The sequence below is a fragment of the Pleurodeles waltl genome, chromosome 8, assembly GCF_031143425.1.
Source record: "Pleurodeles waltl isolate 20211129_DDA chromosome 8, aPleWal1.hap1.20221129, whole genome shotgun sequence".
NCBI classification, from domain to species: domain Eukaryota; kingdom Metazoa; phylum Chordata; class Amphibia; order Caudata; family Salamandridae; genus Pleurodeles; species Pleurodeles waltl.
Window position 1 is genome coordinate 73618608 of NC_090447.1, and position 25734 is coordinate 73644341.

Sequence of the window (25734 nt, forward strand, 5' to 3'; positions counted from 1 at the left end):
CTGTTGAACGTTCACAGCAATAGCTGCGAAATGGGCTGAAGTCTGCCCCTCGTTGTCCCAGGGATCGGTTATGCTACATTTTCTCACCCAGCTGAGTCAGACAGGAGCTAAGCAGCATTCCCCATCCCTCCATCTGAAGCTTAAGTGGCTCAGATCTACAGGAGGAGGTAGGGGAAGGCTCTGATGTGCCCTGCAGCACAGCGTTTGCCATTTACTTTTCCCTTCCCACTTGTATTTTGGAGAGGCAGGGGAAAGAAAAAGGGAGAGGCTGTGTTTTAGGAGACAAATGATGAGAGCATCAGGCCTATACCAGCTCATATAGGCTGCTTCTGCTCCAGTCTTCAATGGAGCTCTCAACATTCCAATGTTCTAATGGTTATTTCACATGATCAAAGTGTATGAAAATTAGTTACTTACCTGTAACTGTAGTTCTCCAGTATTGGAATCTTTCATAGATTCACATGCTTGAATCATTCCCCGTCGTCGAGATGGGAGTCCCCGGTACAAATTTACACAAGTAGTGTTGAAATATATTAACAAAAGGGCCCTAGGCCTCTTCAATTTAACAGTCTATCAAAGTCGTTTTTAGGAAAAGGACCAAACTTGAGCATCCACCAATCAGACGACAGCACCATCTAGAATCCTCCTGAGAGAAGCTCCAGCCCCTCAGATTTTTCAAGCACAAGTGCATTAAAGAGAGGAAAAGAGAGAGAGAGAGAGAGAGAGAGAGAGAGAGAGGAGGGTGAAAGTGAGCTTCTCCGGGGAGGCGGGTGGGCCACATGTGAATCTATGAAAAGGTTCCAATACTGGAGAACTACAGTTACAGGTAACTAACTCAATTTCTTACTCCAGTATTGGAACTTTCATAGATTCACATGCTTGAATCAGAGTAGTGAGCAGTACTTATGCACATTGTACCTTTGTAACTATGTATGTCACAAAACACCTGAATATATAAAACATGTGTGTGCGTGTGTGTATATATATATATATATATATATATATATATATATATATTTATCTATCTCAAGGAATACTTCAAACAAATACCATATGTCAATCCCATCTTTACTTCTGTTCACTTTTTTATATTTCCTTTTTTTTTTTTTAAACATGAAAAGCCTTGAATCTGTAGCCTTACATAAGAGACAAACAATGTGCATACCTGATCTAGGATGGAGAGATGAAAGATGGCTCACCTTCACCTGAAGAGGCTCCTGAGGACTGCTTGACCCACTGCTATCTCTCCTTGAGATAGTGATTCCAAGCAGTAATGTCTTGTAAATGTATGACAGCTCTTCCACGTTGCTGCTCTGCAAATGTCTTGCAGGGAAACCCCAGCAAACAGCGCTGCTGAGTAAGAAACTGCCCTTGTAGAATGATGAATGCAGAGGTTTACCCGCTGCTTGATGACAGAATCGAATGGCTGAGGTGATCCATCTGGATATACTCTGCTTGGAGAGTGGTTGGCCTCGTCTGGGTGCACTGTAGGCTACGAACAATTGATTAGAGCGTTGAAAGGACTTAGTTCTGTCTAAGTAGAATTGAACACATCTCCTAACGTCTAAGGAGTGTAATGCTCTTTCTGCAGGAGTAGAAGGATGTGGAAAAAAGGTTTTGAAAACGAAGGGCTCGTTGATGTGGAAGTCCGAAGGGACCTTCGGGATGAAATGTGGGTTTGTGCGCAGCAGTAGTCTGTCTTGTTTAATCTGTAAGAACGGCTCTTGTATGGAGAGGGGGTGTACCTCACCGACGTCTGGCTGATGTGAGAGCGACCAGTAAAGCAACATTCCAGGACAGGAATTTCAGAGAGGCTCGATGATTTGGCTCAAACAGATGCTTCATCAACTGTGCTAAAACAATATTCAGGTTCCACGAGGGAGGAGGAGGTCTGAATGGGGGAAGACCCTGAAAAGTCCTTTCAAAAACCGTTTGATTAAACGAGAGGAGTACAGCGAGGGTGAAGTCTGAGCAACCCCTGTATGATGCTATTGCCACCAGATGTACCTTTATGGAGGAATGTGCCAGGCCTGCTTGCGCTAAGTGCAATAAATATGGCAATATTTGTTCCGGCGGTGAGGATAGTGGATCAATTTGCCGCTGATGACACCAGAAGCAAAATCTTTTCCATTTGCAAGAGTAAGCCTTATTAGTGCTATCCGCTCTAGCTCTGGACAAAATGTCCCTACATTCCTGTGGGATATTCAGATGTGCAAACTCCCTGTGCCTAGGAGCCATGCTGACAATCGCATCGACTGAGGATCCGGGTGTGATATTTGTCCTTTGTTCATTGTTAGTAGTTGTGGAGACTGTTTCAGTGGAATGTGAGGCTTCATTGATAGAAGAAGCAGCTCCGCAAACCAGTGTTGGTGAGGCCAGTAGAGAGCTATCAATATCAGAATGCATGGCTCTGCCTTCATCTTCGTGAGGACTCTTGGGATCAATGGAACTGGAGGAAAGGCATAAGCAAAGATGTCTGACCAAACTAGGGAAAACGCATTCCCCCAAGATCCCTTTTGGGGATGCCAGCTTGCGAAGTACTAGCATTTGGAGTTCCACTTGTTGGCAAACAGGTCTATTGTTGGTGTTCCCCACTGGGAAAAGATATAGTCCACTGTGGACTGGTCCAGCTCCCACTCGTGGCAGCTCGATCTTTGCCTGCTGAGCGAGTCCGCTACCTCGTTCTCTATCCCCGGCAAATGCACAGCTGTGAGTGGGATGCCTTGCTGCGAGGCCCAATTCCAAATTCTTTGGGCTTCCTTGGAGAGGGTGAGCGATCTCGTGCCTCCTTGTTTGTTGAGGTAATGCATCGTAGTGGTGTTGTCTGTTCTTATTACTACGTCTGATATTTTTGGGAGAAAAGCCTACATAGCGAGATAAACTGCTCTGAGCTCTAGTAGATTGATGTGCATCGCTCTCAACTCTTGTGGCCACTTGCCACTTACTTGAAGATCCTGCAAAACTGCTCTCCAGAGATGCGTCTGTAGTGATGGTCCACAGAGCTGGACGATGTAAAAAGGAAAGGCAGACTGACAGCTGATGTTTCTGAGACCACCATGTCAGGGCTTTGGCTATTGCTGGGGTTATGTTTATTTGATCTTCGAAGCTTCCTGGAGCCATTGACGGTTGAGGAGTTCCTGTAGCGGTCGCATTTTTAGTCTGCAGAGAGGAACCAGAGGTATGCATGATGACATCATTCCCAACAGGGATTTAAACAGGCGGACAGAAACGTAGCTTCTTCCCTGTATTGACTTTGCTAGTGTCAGTAACTTTTGTTGCCTCTCTATTGTGGGACACGCCATGGTGGATTGTGTGCCCAGGTTTGCCCCTAAAAAGGTGATACTGCGTGCTGGCAGAGGTTTGGACTTCTCCCAATTGAAGGTGAGGCCTAAACTGCTTAGCAAGCAAACGCACCTTCTTGCTGATCTGCGCGCTCCTGCGTAGGTGCTTGCTTTTATCAGCCAATTGTCGAGATATGGAAATATTTGGTGTTTCCTCCTCCTGAGGAAGGCTGCGATTGGCGCTAGGCATTTGGTGAATATCCTGGGAGCTGAGTTTAGGCCAAAAGGGAGGACACGAAATTGAAAATGGCTTCCGGCTACCATGAATCTCAGGTATTGTCTGTGGGTAGGGTGGATGGGAATGTGGAAATAGGAGTCTTTTAGGTCTAGTGTAGACATTAAATCTCCCTGGTTCAGATGCAGGAGGACATCCTGCAGGCTTATGCGGAACAACTGCTTTTTTAAGTAGATGTTTAGTTCCTGTAGGTCGAGGATCCGCCTCCAATCTTTCCACTTCTTGCGAATGAGAAAGAACCTGGAATCAAACCCTCTTCCTCGCTGTGACCGAGGTACCTTCTCTATAGCTCCTTTGAGGAGCATCTTGTTGATCTCCCTCTTGAGTTGTTCTGGGTACCTTGAAGGAGTCCTGCGAGGAGGATTGGAGGGAGGCAGTTGGATAAACTCCAGAGTGTGGCCCTGTTTAACTAATTGGAGGACCCACTTGACTGATGTGATGACTTGCCACTGCTTGAGGAACAGGGATATCCTTCCGCCTAGAACCAGAGGAGGAGTTGGGTGTAGCCGGCACCTCGGATGTATCAGGCTCTACGAGATGAGTCTTTAGCGGGCGAGTTGAGTGCCCCCTATTGCCAGATCTACCATAAGCTGCTTGCGGTGGCTGCCTTTGTGGGTAATATTGATGGAACTGGTGAGATGAGGAAGGATAGGTTGAATATCTATACTGCTGATATCCTCCTCTATATGAAGGTTGTCCACGTCCTCTAGCTCGAAAGGAAGGCTTACGAAACTGGAGAGTCCCTGATGATCTTGCCGTATCAGTGTCAGATTTGACAGATTCTAAAGCCTCGTCAATATGTTTACCAAATAATGCCTGGCCATCGAAAGGTAGGTCTAAAATATTATTCTGTACCTCAGGCCGGAATGATGTAGCCTTTAGCTAACCCTGTCTCCTAAGTACAGCCGCACCTGCGAGCTGACGAAATGCTATCGTGGTTATGCCCATTGCACAGTCTGAGTTCCGCTGACGTGCGCGGACCTTCTTGCAACGTCTTCCTTGCCTCTGATCTTCCGTCCTCCGGCAACTGGTCAATATGGGGAGTGATGTCTGCCCATAGCTGTCTATCGAACCTGGCTAACACAGCCAGTGAGTTAGCAGCTCTTTTCACTAGGCTAGCCATTGAGGAGAACCTCTTCCCAATGTTGTCTAGCTATCTTCCTTCTTTGTCTGGAGGTGCAGAAATCGGAGCAGACGGATTCTTGGACTTCCTCCGTGCCACCTAAGCCACCACTGAGTCCAGATGGGGATGACCTATTAGACATGCTGGGGCATCGTCTGGTGCCTTGCATTTTTTGTCCAAACGAGGCAGCACTGCTGTGACAGTAGCAGGATTGTGCATCACTTTTAGGCCCTCTTCCCACAAGTAGCTGACCAGCGGAATAGAGCTCAGATTTTTGAAACGGCTCTTTAAAATCATAAAGAAAACAATCTGCCTGTTTTGATGGCATTGGCAAAGCGAAATGCTTAGCTGCTTTTTCCAGGAGATTATGAAATCCTCCGATGTCGTCTGGAGGGGACTCCACCTTTGATTGGGAAGGAGGAGGCGGAGCAGGAATAATGTATTCATCCCATTCGGAATGAGTTTCAAGAAGCTCCCCTTCTTCGTGATCACCTTCCGACATGTCAGTGTCCTGAGGAAAGGTCATATCCGGCGTAGCCATATTTGTTAGAGGTAAAGAAGCTGGTCTCTGACGTGGAGTGGTAACCCCGGAGAAGGGCGATGGAGGAAGTTGCTCCCCTTGAGGAGGAAAATGCCTGCTGGAATCAGCCAGCATTGTTCGGAGGTCAGATAGTAAAGATGTTGGAATGTACACACCTTCTTGATATTGTTGTTCTCCTCCATAGAATTGAGGGTCATAGGTTTCATCAAATTCGTCTACGTCCTTCTATTTGACGTTTAATTGAGATGGGCTATGGGCTGCCCCAAATGGTCCCTCGTCGTCCGAGTCTTCATCTCCCTCTAACAAGTGCACTGGTATGAGAAAGGTCACATACTAGGTGAGGTGTGCTTTGGGGTAAGTCTTTCATGTGTTTTCTGAAGTTTTTCCCTCGTCGATGGCACAGACAGTCTTCGTCGACTGAGTCGCCTATGACGAACGCATGGAGATTTTGATCGATTAGAGCCTTACCGAAGAGTCTACCGTCGACGAGGCCGTCAACGATGGTAAAGCCGATACAGTCATAACCGCCGTCGACGATGATGAGGTGTAGACGTTCGTCGACGATGTCGTCGTCAGAACTGTTGTCAGCGGTGGAAGGGTGTAGGTCGTTGGTGGTGAGAAAGCACTCACCGACGGTCTCGTCGACTGAACTTTTTTTGTAGAAGTAGATGAAGGCCTTTTGAAAGGCACAGATTGGAGGTACAGAGGATGACTTTTTATGCCTCTCAGAACTGCTGGCATGACCTCTCTCCCCTTTCCTGGAAGATTTTTGAGGTGAAGTAGATGGGCTGCGGCCATTGTAAGATCCCGAGGCAGTCTTTTCGTGGGCTTTTCTCGATTGTTGAGAGGGAGATCTTGTGTCTGATCTCACCCTTTTTGATGACTTTTTAGATATTGAAGAGTCATCACTATCAGAGTCAGAAACTGGATTCTCTCTGTATTTAAGTTTTTGCAGCCAAATCAATAATCTGCCTTCTCTATCCTTAAGAGTCTTAGAGGAAAAGGTACGACAAACCTTCCAGTCCTTGGCTGAGTGGTCTGGATAGAAGCAGTATTTACAATCCTGATGAGTCTTCAGAATGTAGTCTCTTCTTACCACAAGTTTTGCAATTTCTGAATAAACCCTTCTTCTCTTTGTCAGACATATTGAAGGTGTTATTCCAATCAGTTCAAAGAAGTTTTTCGTAGAGAAAAATATGTTGAAGCTAATCCAAAAGGTGTGAAGAAAGAGCAGAGCTCAGAGGAGACTCCCTAGCACGACGTGCGGTAGAAAAATCTGAGGTGCTGGAGCTTCTCTCAGGAGGATTCTAGAGGGTGGTGTATGATTGGTGGATGCTCAAGTTTGGTCCTTTTCCTAAAAATGACTGATAGACTGTTAACTTGAAGAGGCCTAGGGCCCTTTTGTTAATATATTTCAACACTACTTGTGTTCATTTGTACCGGGAACTCCCATCTCGACGACGGGGAATGATTCAAGCATGTGAATCTATGAAAGTTCCAATACTGGAGTAACTTAAGATTGTTTTTTCAGTGAATGATTAGGGTTACATTATGATACAGCAAAACAAGTACTTGGAGTTTACCTCCACTTCAGTTCAAAGCGGTGAGGCACTGCAGTGTGCGCACTGGATGTAAGACAGGACTTACTGGAAATAGTTACATACCTTTGGTAATTATCTTTCTAGGGAAAACTACTTGTATATTCTCTGGCCTTTTGAACATCTCCAGGCACCAGATTGAATCTGAAAATTTAGTAACCACTCTCCTGGACAGGAATGAGGCACCGGATCCACCCCAGTGCCAGATTGAGCACAGATATGACGTCACTGGAGCTGTATGGTGTCAGCCACCTCCATTTCATAAATTCTTTCCAAGCCAGCAGAATGAAAGAAAGCTGTACTTCAAATGGTGAGGTCAAGGTGAAGGAGTGTTGCTTGCCGTGTTGCCTTTGGGCTTGCCTCAGTCTCTATACTGCTCAAGAAAAAAACGGTTAGGCTGTTTGTATGAAGTCAGCTCTTTATATGATATATCAAAATTAGATATATCGTGCAAAGAATGCAGGGGTTACCCTTACTAGTGGACATAGGATTGCTCTAGCAATCCCAAGAATCATTATGATCATGTAAGTACGTTTACGAAGAAGAATACTTCTAGGTTTAGAAAAGTCGACAATGCATTTGTTAGAAGTGGCAATGTTATCCTATGACAAGAACAAGTACTGCATTAAGGTATAGTACAGCAACTTCCGAGGCCAATCTCCTGGACATTATTTAAGTACTGGGCATGGGTCAGGACCACACGAACAGGTCGCAACGGGCGGTGCTCCGGCAGCTAGGTGGTGAGGTACAGCGGTGAGTGCCTCATGTTACTCAGTGGAGCTCGGTCAGGGTGAGATGATGCTGTAGGTGAGGACTGGGGTACAGTTATGAGGAACCAACAAGGGGGTTCTGTTCTTGAGATGTCTGGGGGACACCTAAGGTCCTCTTCTCCACAGGCCAGGGGTAACCGGTGCAGAGATTATTTGAGGCGTCAGGTTTTCTCCACCAGAGCACTCGCAGTTTATAGAGCCTGTGTAGAGGCAGCAGGCGACGTCTTGGGGGTCCAGAGTGGGCAAGTACACAGTGGGCTTCATTTCAGGAGAGCTGGCGGACCACGCTGGCACCACTGCTCTACTTCAACTCGGGCTGTGTGGCAGGAGTGCAGTGGTGCTTCCAGATGTCGTTTTTTTCGGCGGTCCGGAGTCCTTTCAGTTTGTTTTGGGGTGCCTGCAAAAATGCGGAGAAGCAGTTCCGCTCTTCCACTGGAGTTCCTGGGTCTTTGTTGAAGGCAGGAAGCCCTCCCAGGCTTTGGACAACATCTGCAGGACAAGATGACTTTGGCCCAATTCGGCAGAAGCAGCAGACAGGCCGGCAGGGCTGGTTCCAGGTCAGTTGCTTATTCCTTTGCATTTCAGTGTCGTCCTCCTTAGTTCGGCAGGAATCTGATTTTCTGATGCCAGGGGCTCCCCTCAATATGGCATATAGGGGAGTTTTGGGGAGTGTGGAATAGTAGTGAATGGGCTACTTGCCTCTGGGGTCACACGCCCCCTATATAACTACTTTCTACGGGAAGGGGGCATAACCCTGTCCCAGAGTTCCTACATCTGCCAACACCAAGATGGCAGATTTCTAAAAGTTGTGTCCACCTCAGGCAGCTCACCTCAGGGGTGGGATTGACCTGAGGAGGTGGACACCTGTCTAAATACAGAATTTCGTGCCAGTCCAAGTGCCAAATGGGCCCTGTGGCAGGGGTTGGGATCTCTCCGGTGAGTGAAGCCAGATCTGCATACCAAGAGCGATGGACCTCTTTGAAGCCCCCTGCTTTGTAATGCAAATTTGCAGGACATCCTGTAAAACACCTCTCCTAGAGCAGACTTTGTGATTGACAGCCCGAGAGCACAGGCCATCACCCAAGGAGGTGTCTGGTGGTGGCAGACTGGCTAGAACTGGTCATTCTCAGTGCGGGTAGTTGGTAGGTTTTGAGAGGGAAATTCCAGAGTGCCCTCTGGGTTCATGTGCTAATAAATCCATCAGTGGCATTGGTGAGGGCTTATTAACAGGAAATGTTTGATACCAAACATCCCTATTTTCACTGAACCCATCATGTATCTGGGGAACTTGTATTGAACAGTGTCCAGCATAGGTACTGTACTTCAAAACGGCTTCCCTGCTCACTCGCTATGTCTGAGAATCTACAAAGAGAGCAGGGGCAGATCGGCTCATGCAGATATGTCCTCACATGCAATATAATATCATATGCAATATAATGCACCCTGCCATAAGTTTGGAATGCCTGCGGTAGCGGTGACTTGCATATATTGCATGCAGTGTTTGGGGACATGGTGCACAGGTTGTGTGCCATGTGTTTTTGCTTTTAGCTGCCTCAAGACACTACAGCCTGCAATGGCAGTCCATGTGTGCTAGATGAGGGGTGCTACCTAGGTACCAGGGGTACTGTCGCCTAGGGATTTAAAGGTGGGGGGGCCATGAGAGGTGGGGGGGGGGGTTGTGGGGGTAGGTGCACAAAAGAATTGCCATTTGTGTAACAATTGTACAGTTTCAAAAAAGATTTGGCACACGGGGGCCCAGTTAGCAGGAACCCAGTGCACTTTCCGTCAAAATTGCATTGAATACCAGGCAAAAAGTAGGGGTGACCATGTTCAAAAGGGGCACTTTCCTACATTGTTGGACTTGCTGGGGTGGTTGGTGCTGACTAAAGGACTGCCCCCTTCAAGTAGCCCTGCAACACTACACTACCTGTGGATGTCTGACTTGGTAGACATTGCCAAAATCATATTAATCCTGGGACTACTCCACCTTACCACAAAAGAGGGGAGAGCCATGAAATTGCCAAGAAGAGTGTGGCATTCACGGGTTGCTGCACCATGCTCGCAGTAAACAGTTTCACCCATGGCCTTTATTTTTTTTTATCTGTTCATTATTTGTCAGTATTCTCATCTTGGCACATGGCCAGATTGGGTTGCTTCTTTGTGCCTGGCCTCTTCAACCAGTCATCGTACCTCTCTTCCAGTGTGAACTTAAACACCCTTCATTTGAAGGTAAGGGCCTTAAAGAGGCATGGGAGATCGTCCCTACTGGAGTTGGTGCTGAAGGAACCTGTAGGGTTCTAGGCATTGGTGTGGTCACAACTGCCACAGGAAGATCACCCTGTGGCAGAGGTCTGGGGTTGAGTGGTGCCAGCTGTACCCCAACGGTGGCCTCTGAATGGATCCATGGGTAGCATAAACATACCAAAGAAAACGAGGAGCAAGCACAAGCAGTGCCATCATGGCGTGTATTAATTGTGCAGTTTTGCAACCGCAATTTCGGGTAGGCTGGGCCCCAAATAGGAGTCTGAACAGGGGTCCGCAATGAGGAAGAGGTTGGAGCAGGGTAAGGTTCTTTCCTACGCATTGGGTCTGCCATCTCCAGGTCTGAGAAGGACTCTACTGGAGGTGGTGAATGGTAGGTAGGACTACCCCTGTATCAGGAAAAGCATCTGGTTAATGAGTTGTCCATCTTATTTGTTTTCCTTCTCTTTTGATGACTTTCAAGGTTGAGACCAGTGCAATGTGCAACCTGACAAAGTAGCAACGTCGCTGTGCCTAGCTCTCAAAGTGTGTGCCATAAATTGTGTATCCTTCTGCTCCTCAATCGTCTTAGGGGGCATTACGCCACACATGTTCCAGGAACTGGAATTCTGCTTCAGCCTCAAACACCACAATCCGATCTAGTAGGGGTCGATGTTCACATCTATCAATTGCATAAGTGGAAGGGTTTCAACCCTGATTTTTGTGTTTTGGGATAGGGAGAAGATGCCGGTAAGCACTGCACTGTAAAATAAATGATTTTTGTGAGGAAAGGTGATCAGCTCATGAGCAGCGTTGAAGGGTGTTGAAAAATAGAACGGACATCAGGATACCACTATAAGGGAACTGACATCAGGGCACATTATGTGGCACAACTGACATTACATCCATGTGGCAATCTATGCCAAAGTGGAGTCCAACCCACCTTCCGATGCACGAGAACTATTAAAAATGTTCTGGATCCAGTCTGGCTCCTAGCATAATCAAATGGTGTATAGTCTGCAGGTAGAAGTATCCATTCAAATTCGTTTTACTGTGTGAACATTTTAGCTTTAGTCAAAAAATGAATGTATTCAAATTATCCCGTGACATTGCCTTAGAATGATTTGATTAGCATGTTACAAGCTTTGAAACAAACAACATTTTAGCATTTATGAACCAATTAATAGCATAAAAACTGAACTGTATTACAATACAAAATAGTAGATGTATTCACTTTGAGTATAGGTGGTTTTGGTGCAATTGCTTTGTAGTTCTGACAGCCATTGAACTGTCTTAAAAGGGAGCACCAACGCTTGTGCTGTAGTTTAAACGAGGGAGAGATCTGAAGCAAAAGAAGCAGTCACCTGTGACAGTGTTTGTCTGTTCTACTTCAGATTGTCATCAGTTCCAAACTGAAAGTAAAAAAAAAAAAAAAAAAAAAAAATGCAGAGCAGACCAATGATACTAGGGATGTAACAGTTTTTACCTGCGCTTCCAAGCTGCAAACCTGACTGGTGAGATTTTTGCAGGTTTGTTCAGCATCCTTAAATTGCAAACGAGTGAACTGCAGTTCTTTGTTAATGTGCTCTAATTGAGAATTGAGTTCAACATTCTCTTGCTGTAGCTGCTCCCGCACATTCTCCTTCGACTGCAGTTCATCACTTAGTTCGTGTATTTGTTGCTTCTTTGCATCATAATGAAGTTTTGCCTTTTCAAACTGAGGATTTAATGTTAAAAACATGTTAGGAGAATGTAATTTTACGCAATAGTCTCACACATACATCACTCAAGTACATTGGCATGAAAAGAATGTGCATGTGCCTAATACTAATCATTTAGTACAGTCAGCATCATTTATCCAGAGACACAATATTCCAATTTCTGACAATCATAAAAGAATAAAATGGAAAGTTACACCCAGCCTCAGGTAGTAACATTTTAAACAGGAACTCTCCTACATTACAATTTTTCAAAATCTTTTGAAGGCAAATTGAGAGACTTAAGAGACATTAATTTTAGCTATAAAAAAAATAATTGAAATAGTTACTTACTGGTATGAGCAGTTTAGCAGCGTTAGTTTTTTGCACTCACACCGTGTACATTATTCTAGTGGTTGGGTCTAGAACTCTCTTCTCAATCCTCTGATTCTCTTTTTTGTGTAGGGCATCAGCATCTGTTACATTTGGTGCCCTGTCTGTCCTTTTGTGACCTAAGATGTTCACCCCGGAAGTCCTTGTACATGGTCGCCAACATCAGATTTATTTCCACCATTAGGGACCTAATTTTCACTTTTTTTATTTTGTATTTAATTATTTTTTAAGGTTTGTCAATTTCTCTCATAATTGTTTGCCTTGGTCATCTTGTTTCCTGGGGAGGGTGTGGGTCCCATGTGAATCTAGAAAATTCTTCAAGCTGCAAAACTACTTTTACAAGTAAGTAATCATTTTGTTTTGCTGAGTCCATCCTTGCTGGAATCACATGCTGTACATTCATTCTGTAGTGGTGTCATTGGCTGCCAAAGGTGTTTAAGTTTGAAACGAGTTGGAATTTGCAAACAAATGTTTTAGTATTTTTTGTTCCACTTGTGATTCCCTATTCACCTGATAGTCTAAGCAGTAGTGTTTTGTGAACTTATGGATTGATGATCAAGTGGGCATCAGACATATGTACCTTAATGGGACTTTAGCTAGGAAGGCTGGGTGGCTCTCTTCCTTGTGGAGTGTGCACAGGGCCTTGTTCAAGTTGCATGCCTGCTTTCTTGTGGCATATATGAATGTTCTGGCCTACCCTTTTTGCAACTGTACCTTTTGAAATTTGTGAATCCTCAGTCTTCCCTGCAAAGGATGCAAAGAACTGGCTTCCTTTCGCAGATTGGTTTTGTCCTCTCCAGGCACGTCCAGTGTGTGCAAAGCTCTTTCGGCTTGAGTTTTCTGTTACTGAAAGAAGCCTAGCATTTGATTGGTCAGTTTTGTGTGAAACTACAATACGACGTTTCGCAGGAAGTGAGAGCTGGTTTGCATGACCACCTTGTCCTTGAGTATTTGCTAGTAAGGCTCTTGAGTAGTGAGCTCTTGTAGCTTTCTTATCCTGCTTAAGGACCTCATTCCAATAAGAAGGGCTGGCTATAGCGGCACACATGTATCTTCTGTCTTGTGAGGCCTAGGGTTCTCTCATCAGCTGTGTTAACACCTCATTGAGCCTCCACATGGGTGTTGGTGCTGCTCTTGGTGGGGCTAATCTCTAAAAACTTCTATCAACCTTTTGATCAATCGTGCAGTGAAGAGACTTCTGCCTATGTGCCCCAGATGAATTTTCAATGAGGAGGTTAAATTGCTGTCTAGAAAATGTGTTCAGTATCAGATGACAGCGGTGCCATGTTGTTGAACAGACCTGTTTTTTGCATCACTTCACAAACCTTTCCGACTTTGATGTGTATTATCTTTTTGCACTTGGTCTTCGTGTTTCTCTCCGGACTTCTGTTGCACATTCTAGAAGACTTAGATTTCTAAATTCTATGCCTTCAGGAGCCATGCTGATAAGCTCAGTAGTGCGATGCGGTCATCGTGCCCCTTGTCCCATCTCTATCCCCACTCCCAGACGTCGCAATGGAGGAGGCTTGAGAGTGCTTCAATAACCAACATGAAAAGGAGGGAAGAGAGGTGGGAGGCCCTGTTGCGTCCCTCTCCTAATGGGAAAGTCAGAGATCACTCCATTCATCTTGACTTTAGCTGTGGGGTTGGCATACAGCATGTGGATGAACCTTCAGAAACAGGGTCCAAAGCCAGTTTGCGTCAGTTCGCGCGCCAAGTAGGTCCAGTCGACCTTATAAAAAAAAAATCTCAATGTCAACGAGAAGCAATGCCAATCAGGGTGCGAGCAGATGAGGATGAGCCAAAAACATGGAGCCGCCAGAAAACACTGCATCCTCCGGGTTTGCATTAAACCACACTGACGGGGTGTATAAGCGGGTTGAGGATATGCTTGAGATGAGTAGCCAGGATAGTAGCAAAGATCTTAAGCTTCCTGTTGATAAGTGAGAATGGACAGTAGTCCGAACAGGAGGATGACGGTGGCTGTGTCTTTGGTATTACTGCAGTAGTGGCAGTGTTCATCTTGGGCAAAAACGTGCCTCTCTTGAATACCTTGTTAAAGACAGCAAGAAACCAGCATGTCAGGGTCTTCCTGAACTTTGTGTAGTCCTCTGTGGGGAACCTGTCTGGGCCTGGGGTTGCTCCCAGAGGCCACCACCAAGATGGCTGCTCCCACTTCTTTGGGGGTCAATGGCTGGTCTATCCTCTGGACCTCCGAGGTCAGCTGGTGAATGGGTACTTCACACAGAGAGTGAGGGTCTGGTTCAAGTATAGCTGGTGCAGCATACAATCGGCTGCAATGTCTTGAAGGGTGTGGCTGTTTTCATCTGTGATTTCAAGGATAATTTGGTTTGTTTGCAGTCGTGCGGCTAGCAAGTATTGGAGCTTACCGTTTTCATCTCCCCATCCAAGACTGTCAAGGCACGCTACATCTGTTTTGCTGTCTCCTTCGACAGGAGACAGATCTCACGTATGATGTCCAATTGTCGGGGTGCCTCTTCCCTAGAATCCCCTGTGAGGTTCGCTCCCAAGCAAAGAGCACGGGCCTCAGTTGGAAAATTTGTTAGGAGCAAGCTTCTTCTTTTTCACAGATCCGACCCCTGCCATATCCAGGATGACAGTCTTATTGACTGCCCAAAGGGTGCCAGCAGAATGGACAGAGCCCTTTTGCGTTGGAAGTAGGATTTTAGATCATCTTCGAGAGCTTGTGTATAGGACTGGTCCTGACGGTACAACACCTTCAGATGCCCATGGGGGCACCAAGGCACAGAAGAGGCGGCACGTGGTCGGACATTCTTTGGGCAAGAATTTGGATTTGAGACACTCGGACAGTCCCGGACAGCAAGAAAAGGAGTTAATGTGGGATTAGATATGGTGCGACGCAGAGGTGTACTGGCGGCCGTGAGGATTCCATATCCTTCAGACGTCACAAAGACTAAGAGCAGAGGTCCAGTCCAGTTCAGGAGACGAGCATCGGCTGGACGAAAGGCAGGGCACGTAGAATCTATGTAAAAGTGCTGGGACCACATTACAATCACCTCCAAACACTGTGAGCCCCTCAGGAAGGGTCAGTAGGATCTTGCAGAGCTCCCGAAAGAGGGCCTCTAGGGCTGTGGGCAGCATGTATACACTAAATGTTGTCTGTGTGCCTCTCAACCGTTACAGTAAGGGCAAGGAAACGGCCAGAGTGTCCCTTGTTTCAGGGATAACTGACATGGGGAAAGAGAGACCGTAGAATCGCCACCCCACAGACACCCCAGAGTGTAACCTGAGCCAAAGACCCTTTTATATCCCTGGTGCGCTAGAGAGGAACAGGAGTTCCCCAGCAAATGAGTCTATTGAAGCATCCAGGTGTCCAGGAGGTACTGTTGTGCATAGTCTTCAGGACTGCTGTAGGTTTCACGGAATCCAGAGGTCTATTAACTTTCCAGGATGTCACCTTAATATAGCCCATGGTGGTGTGGAGTCAGTTCAGTGGGCCAGGGAGGCACAAGGCTGGTGTCGCTGAGAGGAGGATCCCCTAGAGCATTTGGTTACTATGTGTGTGTGTGGTAATGATAGATTCGGAGCATAACGTAACATGAGCAACTGTGGTGTGTGCCTGAGTGAAGTGTAGAGAAAACAGTACGTAAACAAACTAAACCTGTTCTAAAAACCCAACTGAACTCTATCACTTCCCCCAGCCACCCCCATGGTGGAAGGCAGGGAAGAGTGCATCACAGAGATGAGGTTTTTAAGGTGAGGTTGACGTGTTTGGTACTCTGCCTCTATGGGAGTGGGTTCAGTTTCAGAGTGGCAACCGATGGGGTAGGGGAAGAAGCCACTGATTGGTAAAGTGGATACTTCAGTGAGCCACGTCCAGGCAGCTTCAGTGCTGTCCAAGAAGTGGGACTTATTGGCATACACAATTCTGAGTTTGGCAGGGAACAGGAGTCTATAGGAGATGTATCACTACCAAAAGAGTATTCCTCCTGTCTCATAACACTCAACAGGATGAGAAAAGTGCCTGCCTCACCTAGACCTCACCCCTACAGGAGCGAGGAAGGAAAAGTTCTCATCTTTTACTATATAACCCTCACATACACAATTAGTGTTATGCTTCATCATCGGGTTCACCCTGACTCCTAAAGGTCAGGGAAGGTGTAGGAAGCTAGCCTGGTGTGTGGTGGGTACCTAAGGTAATTACACCTTATAGCAGGTCCAGATATCCCCTAAGAGTGATGTGTAGGCAGTGTCTAGGAAGCCAGGGCTCTCTAGAGGTAGCTGTGGACGAGCAGCCGAGTACTATCTAGGAGACATGCACAGCTTATGCAATACCACTACAGACACAGTACTTACACCCATAAAAGAACCACACAGTGTTAAATAAAATAAAGGCACTTTATTATAGTAACACAAATACTAAGATACTAGATAGGCAATACCCCAATTGGAGGTAAGTAAACACACTATTAAGTACACATTAGAAGTCAGTGATTAGCATAAAGCGCTATGTCAAACAGTAAAAGCAATAGAAAATAATGAAGGCCCGGGGAGGACAAACCATATACTAAGTGGCATGCCGAAGTCGGGCCCCCACCCAAGGAAGTGGAATCGGTAGAGGGGAGCTGGAGGAACTAGGAACCCCAAAAGGAAAGTGCCAGACTGCCCCTCCCAGCGACCAGGAGAAGGAGTTAAGAATCTGCTTTTTCCCCAAATCCACCAAAAGGGCTTTAGAAAAGGATAAAAGGATTATGCGAGACCCAGACAAGACTGCAAGAAACCAAAGGTGGAGCCTAGTAAAAGACCACCTGCAACGGAAGGGGACATGGTCGTGACGAGATGTTAAAGTATTTAAATGGCACGCACTTCTCCAAAGCGACACTCCCGCTCAGTAACTAATGTTCACCTCTCCGGTGTCTGAATCTCGAGGGCCCAAGTTGGAGCTGAGTCTAATAAACTGCAGTCTTCGAGTCTCGGCATGCTGTGGCGTGCAGCACTGGACCGCTAACTTGTCAAAATGGCAGCCTCCCATGGAACGAAGGGAGGTACGCAAGGGCCTCTACCACCCCAAAATATATCCTCTTCATTTTGAACATTGGGAACCTCAAGGAGCACCCCCCTTTTTTAAGACCAGGCCAGAGACACCCAAGGGGCAAATCAAAGACAACCCCAAGTTCAATGGGCATCCGACCAAGATCAAGGGAGGATGACAACAAGGAGCATGACAATGGAGAGTACACAGAATCTGGACAATCAAGCAGGCCCAAACAGCCGCACAGTCTAGCAGTAAATCCAAGTGACAAAACACTGACTGACCCACAGATGTGCGTCCTTGATAAGTGTTTGTGTTTTGTCTCAACAGGCTCCCTGGACAAATTCAGATTGTGCATAGAAGTAAATGATTTTATTAGGAAAATCAAGTTAAGATCCTTTTTCGAAGGTCATCCATGGACGGTTCAACCCAAGGGGACACAGATCTAGCAAGAAGTCGTCCTTCACAGCCCCAGTACATCGTTGCGAGTAGAAATCCTCACCTTTGAAAAAGCAGTCCTAAAAGATATCAGTGTGATCAATCCAAACACTTTGAAGGTGTTCCATAACACAACAAAGGACGAGAAAAAAGACTTACAGAAATTGGCTAACACCACGAACACAGTAATAAAACCAGCAGATAAGGAATGTGCCATTGTGATCCAAACCATAAAGTTATTGTACAGAATGTCTGAGACTACTGGGCGATACACGCAACTATAAAAAACTCAAGGAGTATCCAACTGATTCTCTCATGACTATGATCAATAGTATGGTGGAGCAAGCTCTTGCGCACAATTGTCTCCCAGAGAGAAGGGGATTTCCTAATCAATAAAAATCCAGTAACTCCATATTTCTATACCATCCCAAAAATCCACAAAAACCTCGAAACACCTCCTGGTAGACCCACAGTATCAGGTATCAATTAGATTTTGGAAACTTTGTCCTGTTTCAAAGATGCTTTTTGAAGACCCCATTGTCCACAACACAGATATCTACCTCAAAGATATGAAAGACATACTGTGTCTCTTGAAAGACAGTCTTTGACCCAGAAAATGAGATACTGATAGGACTGGATGTGGAGAGCCTATACATGAGTCTCCATCGCTCTGACACATTACGTATAATTGAGGAGGTTATCTTTGACATAGATCGGGACTACTAAACACCAAGCAATGTGGTTATGAAATGTTGCTTCTGGGCCTTAACAAACACTTTTTGGAGTTTGAATGAAATCTGTACCTTCAGAAACATGGAACCAGCATGGAAAGCACTTTTGCTCCTTGCCTGGCGGGCTTCTGTCCATCATCTTGAGAATCAGAGAATTCTAAACCCTACTAATCCATACAGAGAGAAGATAGTATTGTGGAAAAGATATATTGATGATATACCTGGTTATCCGGAAAGGGGAACATACACAAGTCAGGACATTCCTAGAGTGTTTAAACAGAAAGGACCAGTTCCTGAGATTCACCCACACAATGAGCATGGAACAACTGATCTTTTTAGATCTAAACATTATAGCCACCAATGGTTCCCTTAAAACAACCACTCAGGAAAAACTGCCAAAAACTGTTTATTTCTGTATGATAGTGCCCACCCCGCCATTTGAGGGAGAACCTTCTGTTTGGACAATTCCTCAGACTGAGAAGGAATTGCTCAGAGATAACGGATTACAAAAAACAAGCCCAGAATTTAACATCTAAGCTGGAGGGAAGGAAATACCTCCCAAGAATAATCAATCGAGCCATGAAACTAGCTCACAATAACAGAAGCCCTTTTAAACACCTCTCCTCAAAAGGAGGAGGAAAGACAGATATGTATTACAACATTTAACATAGCCTCAAATCCAGTAAGCATGATCATCAACAAACATTGACGTATCCCGCAACAGCAGCTTATTAAATATGCCCAAACCCATGTTCTCACATAAGCAAGGGGAAAAGTCTTAGAGATATGATTGTGCACACCCGTCCAAGTCATTTCCGTAAGAAACCAGACAGCATCAACTACCTATCACCACCCAAAGAACACCATCCCTGTGGTGGTAGTTGTATTTTGTATGTACTAAATATGTATGAATTTTAAATATATTTGGAAACTTATTTTGAAAATAAATGAATGTATTATATAGGGTTTCCCCCCAAGAAAAAAGTTAAATGGATAAATAGACTAATTAAGATGAGTAGTGTGATGTAGAAATGAAATAAATGAAGAATAGCGCTACTAGGTGAATGGGAAACCAGGCTGATATAGAATAGTATGAAATTGCTCATCTGCGCCAAAAAGCTCACCTGTGCCTTGTAATGCTCTGCCGCCTGTTCCTTCTGAAGCAACTGCGCCTGGACTTCTACGAGCAGCTTCTTCTGATGCTGGACCTCTTCCTGCAGTTCACCTTCACGCACCTGCGGCATTTAACACAACAGAACTGGAATGTGAATATTAGTTTGTGTAAGATCTATCACATCGCCTACAAATACCAACAGAAGGTGGAACCACTTCAAACATATATTGCACAGTAAATGAAACAAAACCATTGTGCTAATGACACACATCAGTATCGATCCTAAATCAGCGAAGGTAAAATGTACTAACATTTTCATAAAGACAATAGCAAGTAATTAAATTGTCTGAAGTACATAAGTATGCAACGTATTCCCTTGCAGTATGAAATAGGGCCGGGAAAATTCCTTTTAGCACTTTGCTACAAACTGAACATTAATGCAGTTATGAAACTGTGTTCTTCGTGGCATGCAGAAAGACATCTGCTGTCTACCTCAACCCAAATTCGATAATTACCTACAAAACACTTGCCAATGTGTCCTAGCATAATACTGGCAAGTTGGCTGCTGATTCTTGCTTCTAAAGCTGCCAAAACCAACCTTTAAATATACCCAGCCCACACCCGCTTGAAGCAGGTTTAGATTTCTTACCATTTATCAGCAATTCACATATAACTTATATTCCAACTTACATTTAGCTTATGTAGCTGGGTTTTGGAGACTTTTTCTTGGTGGCTCAAATTTTCATTTAAATCTTCCAACTACTAGGAAAGGAAAAGGTCAAGCATACTTGCAGGACCTGCGCTTCACATAAGCGAGCTATATTGCAAGATTAACTAACAATCACAATAGCTTTGGGGGTGGTACTTTAACTATTTGAAACTATTTGCTTGGTTAAACTTATGTTACCTAAAACTGAAAATCTATCCTTTTTCTTACAATGCTCCTAAAATGGCTTCATCAAAATCACGTGTCAATTAGGACGTTATCTTTAAATCTAATTATATGGATGTTTACCAACAATACACCCAACAGCTCCCTTCACTGGTACGAACCACAGGAGAAACGAGGTAAAACCAAGAAGTCATGACTTAATAAAACTAGCCGTAAATGGTAATACTCTGAGTTTAGTAGACATTATGGAGTGCTTTAAGTAAAGTGACCCCTTTGCTTTGCTATAGAGGCAAAGAACCACATCTCTCTCACTTAATGATCTATACTATAGGCAAGAGAGCAAGCGATGAAGATGTTGTCTTTATATAGATAAATCATAGTTCATCTTGTTCAAACGGTAAATGTTTCAAAGCGCAGAAGGGAAGAAGTGGCCAATCCTAGATTCATTTTGGATAAAGTGGGTATTGTCCACATTATAGTTTCCACCCACATTTGTCACATACAAAGAAAAGCACAAGTTGGAGCGGCAGAAACCAGCAAACAGATGCAATAAAGGAGACAAAGCAAATGTGATCACTGTAATAATCAAGTAGAGCAAGCAAAGAAGTGTTTCCGGTGTAAGCAAAGAAAGACTGCATGCACTCGGGTGAAACGTAAGCAGCAAAGAACTTTTTTTAATAGGAAGGTGTGATTTTAGGAAAGAATATTGATTAGCCCCAAAGTAAATCTGCTAGCTGGAAAATGTAGTCTTGTATGCTTGCATGCACTGGTTCAGTTTCACTTTAGACTGGCACCTCAAAACCCAGGCTGCTTTGCAAGCTGTGAGATAAATGAATTTCTGTTTAATAACCGAGGAGCACTACACTAGGGATGACAATCAACACAGAGTTCACTCTCCTAGTTTTTTTTTTTTTTTTTTAAGTCTCTGGTGCTTCAACCTTTTTTTTGCGACTGCAACACAAACAAACCAAGGAACAGTAGAGCATTGGTTTTGTGTGGATGTTTATTTCCTAGAGTAATAGTACTCTTGAAAGGTCCTACGAGGAACACTGCACATCTCTGAAGACTATATACAGGTAGCTAGAAAATTCCACAGTTTAACACCTTGTAATATCAGTTTTCTCCAGGTGGAAAGCATTCTTATGGGTGGATAGTCTTCTGGGAAAAGAAAGAAATTAAGGCAAAGGTATGCAGGTTGTTTGATGCTAAATAGGCTGCATGCTTTTAAGGACTTGAAAGTAATACGTAAATATGTATGCCATCTGGAAAAGTATTTGGAATTATTTAATACTTCATAACTTAATGATGTTCTTTTACCAGTTTTTGTGATTGGCTAACTCTTGAAAACTGACAACTCTATCAAAACAAAATCCTGAAAAATTAAAAGCTTCTACTTTCAAAAAATTGTAAATCAAGTATTGTGATGCATGGTTTTCAGGACCAATCATGTTTTTGAAGTAATCAGTAATTGTTACCTGGGCAAAGCTCTGATAAGAACGTGTTCAGATTCTTTGTAGTAAGGATGGTTGTGGGATGGACATAAGGCTTTATGCTATTTGAACAGAGGAGAATTAACCCTATGACATCATTCAATGCATCAAAAAGAGGCAGAAGGCTTTCAGGGGTTCTTTTGCCATCATTATTTAGAATGTTTTTGCCTAGAAGTCTATTTGGTTGTAGTCCTCATGCAAATTTTGTCACTTCTATGACATGATCTAATGCTATTACTAGGATTAGAACTTGGAATTGAGGAATGTTCACTCTGATTAATGGGTACAAAACAATCTTTCCATTTGCGAGATTAGCAGAAGCACTGTTGGGAGCAAATGGCAGAAGATTGGGGGCGGCAGGAGAGGGAAGGGCTGGAAGCAAAAAGGTGCTGACCTGCGTAATGGCATGGAGACTCCGAAAGGAGCAGGTGCAACTTCTTGTACATTAAGGTAGACATGTGCATTGAGTTGGGTGTTTGAAGCATCGGTTATCATTCACGATCCAATGATGCACGAAAGAGCCCTGGGCAACGGAATGATTATCTTGAAAATATAGGATCCCACAGCAAACAGTCGATAATGTAAATGGCAGCCATACTCAATACTGGCTGATGGCGTTAAGGCTTGCCAAGGTTAGCTGCATGCTTGGTCACCGCTTAAGCAGTTGAAGGTGTATGTTCTGTAAATATTTTACCTGCTTAGTTTGCTCATTCTTTGATAGCTCTAAAAGTTCAACCTGCAACAAAGGAGCAAGGAACAAATTAAACAATTTCAATATGTGGATAATATTGCTTAAGTGCGGCAGGCATAGTGGTGCTCAACTAAAGTGCTAATAAGCAACCACCAAGACACCATTAATTAATAAGGCTGGTAGATCATGTATATAAACATACAATTGTATTCAAAGGCTAGGGCGACTGGTGGAAAAATGTCAATTTGCTTAGGAACCAGTACCTGAAACTCAGATTGGCTCTTCAAGTTGAAAAATCAGCATTAGTAATATCCAGAAGCATGTTAAAAGACCACTAAATAATTCTTTGAGGCTAGAGTGTTACACTGGTCCGCGAAGCTTTAAAGGATACAAAACTGCAACCTCTCACTATAAAAAAATCATGTTTCCTTCCACATGTACTTTAGGCTTTATTCTCAATACTATAAAGGAAATAAAAAGTGGTTTGTGGTTTAGCTACGGCAGGAGTGTTTTGGTTAATGTGAAAGACTCAAGTGAATCAGAGCAATCCTAGCTACTTTACTACTTTACATTCAGCTCCTACTAAATTCGAGCTTCAAACAGGAAATAACCTCAAAGAGTTAAAAGGCTTCTAAGCTCAAGTTTACATCATGAGAAATACTGTAACCACTGCTGCCGACCAAGAGAACGATGCATGCAAAACTGATGAAGCTGTCTATTCCGTCTTGAGAAGAATTAACGTCACTGCGCAGAGGATTCTACAGTCCTCTAACATGAACCATTACCCATTTTTTACTACTCTCTAACCTTATTGCTGGAATGGGGACCAGACTGTTAAATAGGATCACTGCTGTGTGGCACGAGGAATGTTGCAGAAAAACGTTGGCAATATAGACAAGCAAACCTGACTAAGTTTTTGCAGTGATTCCAATCAGACATATACAAGTTACTCAATTTTGTAGCTCTGGTAAATATCTCCAAGTCGCATCCCCCAGGATATTAACATTTTTACTTTTTTGATACCACACATACCCATGTACATTCAAGCACATATGTATGCTTCCTTCCTAGTATCTGATAATGGTAATGCCATCTTGAGGGGGTATTTGACGACTAACATCACCTTCGCTATGCTGAGTAAATTATTTGCATTCCTCTTCCTCAGACATATGGGACGGCTCTCTAGTTCTCAAACCTTTTTCCGAGGACTAGAATTAATATTTTATAACCCAAGAGTTCATATCTGGGTTTTTTTTTCTTTAACTGGGCGAAAGGTAAGTGCTCGAGATCAAGTGCACACTTTGGAAATTATATCCACAAGGACATGGGGCCAGAAGGCCAACCAAGATGCCCTTGACACTACAGCAAAAACATGCACACCTTTCGGCAGAGTAATGCCATTGCACATGTACAATGACATTATGCATGGATTAACAAAGTGAGAACCAGTGAATGCCTGCTTGTCAACCACCATAAGTGTCACAAAGTCTGGCCTAATGCACTTTATAACAAATAACAGAGAATGATATCCTTAGAACAATACTGTGCAAGAACCCACCATCAACCCCCCCCAAAAAATAAAAAACCCACAAATGGAGGAAAAGTATAAGACTCCTGTGGCAGGAAGACTACAAGCCTTTCATCTCAGGCTCTATGGCAGAAAGACAGCAGCTCGTCCCATCCCTACAGATGCACCACAAAAAAACAACTTCAAAACACCAGGAGACTGGCACCGGTAGCAATGAATCAAACACTAGAGAGCTTAAACCCAGGAGCTTTTTTTTTTTGTTTTTTAGTAGGAGACTACAGATGCAGCATACCATCAAAATATCAGTCAGTTAATTATATAACTAAAAATTATTAGTGTCTGTGACTGCCAGCAGCAACCAGATAGCACTTAGTACTCAAAACCAACTTAATAAATTAATTTTGGAGACTATAAAGGGTATTAAACTTAAAGGCTTGGCAGAACTCTTCTGTGAAAGAGCCCAGTGATAATATTCTGATCGATTTCCTTTAATGTCAACAACTAGTAGAAAGAAAACAGCACGGACAGTTTCAAACTGCAGTTTAGCAGTAGGACAGAGCACCTCAAAGAGGTAAGGGTTTTGGGCAGCGCTAAGGACAGACCATGAAGCTCAAGTAATAATCAGTTGAGCCAGTATGTAGCAACAAATTCTGCAGAATTTTGGAGCAGGTAATGGGAGGGAAGCCATACTGAAACCGGGCATTGCGGATTAGAAAGCGGGTACTCCTAACCCGATATCCTGAAATATGCCATACCCATGATGCATACAAATTGAGCTTACTATTGATTCTTTGATGTAAATACAATTCTTAACATTAAACTAAATTATTATTTTTATCCATAAGTAGTAGCAATAAATTAACATTATTAGCTATGAGGTTCTATTTTAAGCCCAAACATCCGTTGTTTTCTAAAGGAGGCTCCTGCAGTCACAGCTAGCCTCCCAGATGCTATTTCCTCAGGGAGTTCCAAAAGCAAACTGGTACGGAAAGAGACGAAAAATAGCATTAAGGCTCTATGGAGTACATGAAGCTCAAGCCAATTTTAGAAGAAAAGTTCTTATTCACATTCCATTTCTGAGATAAACAAGTTAAGTGCATCCATCTCACAGACTCTGAGTCAAAGTAACTGGATAAAACTGATATTTAACGTAAACATACGGAAAATAAAACTATGGTTCAAAGGCACTAAACTTAAGTCCCAAGAGGCGACAGGGTAAGAAACATTTTTGGGGAATGGAGGGACATTATTTAAGACCTTTCAAGTAAGCATGGATGTGCAGATTCTGAAGGAAGCCGTGAACTTCTACCAAAAGGACATCTAGATGGAATTGTAGTATGGAACAAGATGAAACGGAGATTTGCTCTAGTAAAAAGGGAAATAACTGAGTAAACCCAATTAATTACCTGCTGTATTCACTTGTCGGAGATCAGTCCTATCGGTCATTCCTCTAGAAAGTGATGAAACCAAACAATTCCTCCAGTACCCAGATAAGAATAATGGGAAGTCAAGTAACCAACAACAAAGTGGTGTTCTTAGCAGTTGCCAGCACAGGGGGTGTGGAGGATTGATGGCCCACTCGAGCTGCTACCTTTGCCCAACCTGCTTTAAATACTGTTGCTAAAGCTGGGGCAGGTGTGGAGATAATCGACAATGGAAGCATCTGACACACACCTTAGAGGGGTCCTTTACTGATTGAGACAGATGAAACCGGTAACACTAGGCGGAGAGCCTTAGCAGTCACTCAAATCTTTCAATTCCAGTGTCAAAAAGCCTCTCTTTTTGTAAACGAAAGACTAGAGGAGCAAAGCTTTGAAGTTGGGCTGGATTGTTCCTATTGGAGAAGCATAAACGGTAACTTGCATGGGGTACCCGCATCGACAATAACAGTAAGAAA

At 44.0% G+C, this 25734-nt stretch overlaps 1 protein-coding gene across 11 annotated transcripts in view; it reads right to left on the reverse strand.

The window, feature by feature from the left end:
- NUMA1 (nuclear mitotic apparatus protein 1) overlaps positions 1 to 25734 on the reverse strand; it is a 443588-nt gene that overhangs the window by 163469 nt on the left and 254385 nt on the right. For 9 of the 11 annotated variants that reach the window (XM_069203745.1, XM_069203747.1, XM_069203752.1 and 6 more), the window contains 4 exons: positions 22313 to 22354; positions 19927 to 19995; positions 19247 to 19357; positions 11336 to 11566 (listed from right to left, as the gene is read on the reverse strand). In XM_069203745.1, coding sequence (XP_069059846.1) covers positions 11336 to 11566; positions 19247 to 19357; positions 19927 to 19995; positions 22313 to 22354 — 453 coding nt within the window. The remainder of the gene's footprint in view (positions 1 to 11335; positions 11567 to 19246; positions 19358 to 19926; positions 19996 to 22312; positions 22355 to 25734) is intronic. The other 2 variants (XM_069203749.1, XM_069203751.1) reach the window with 2 other exon arrangements.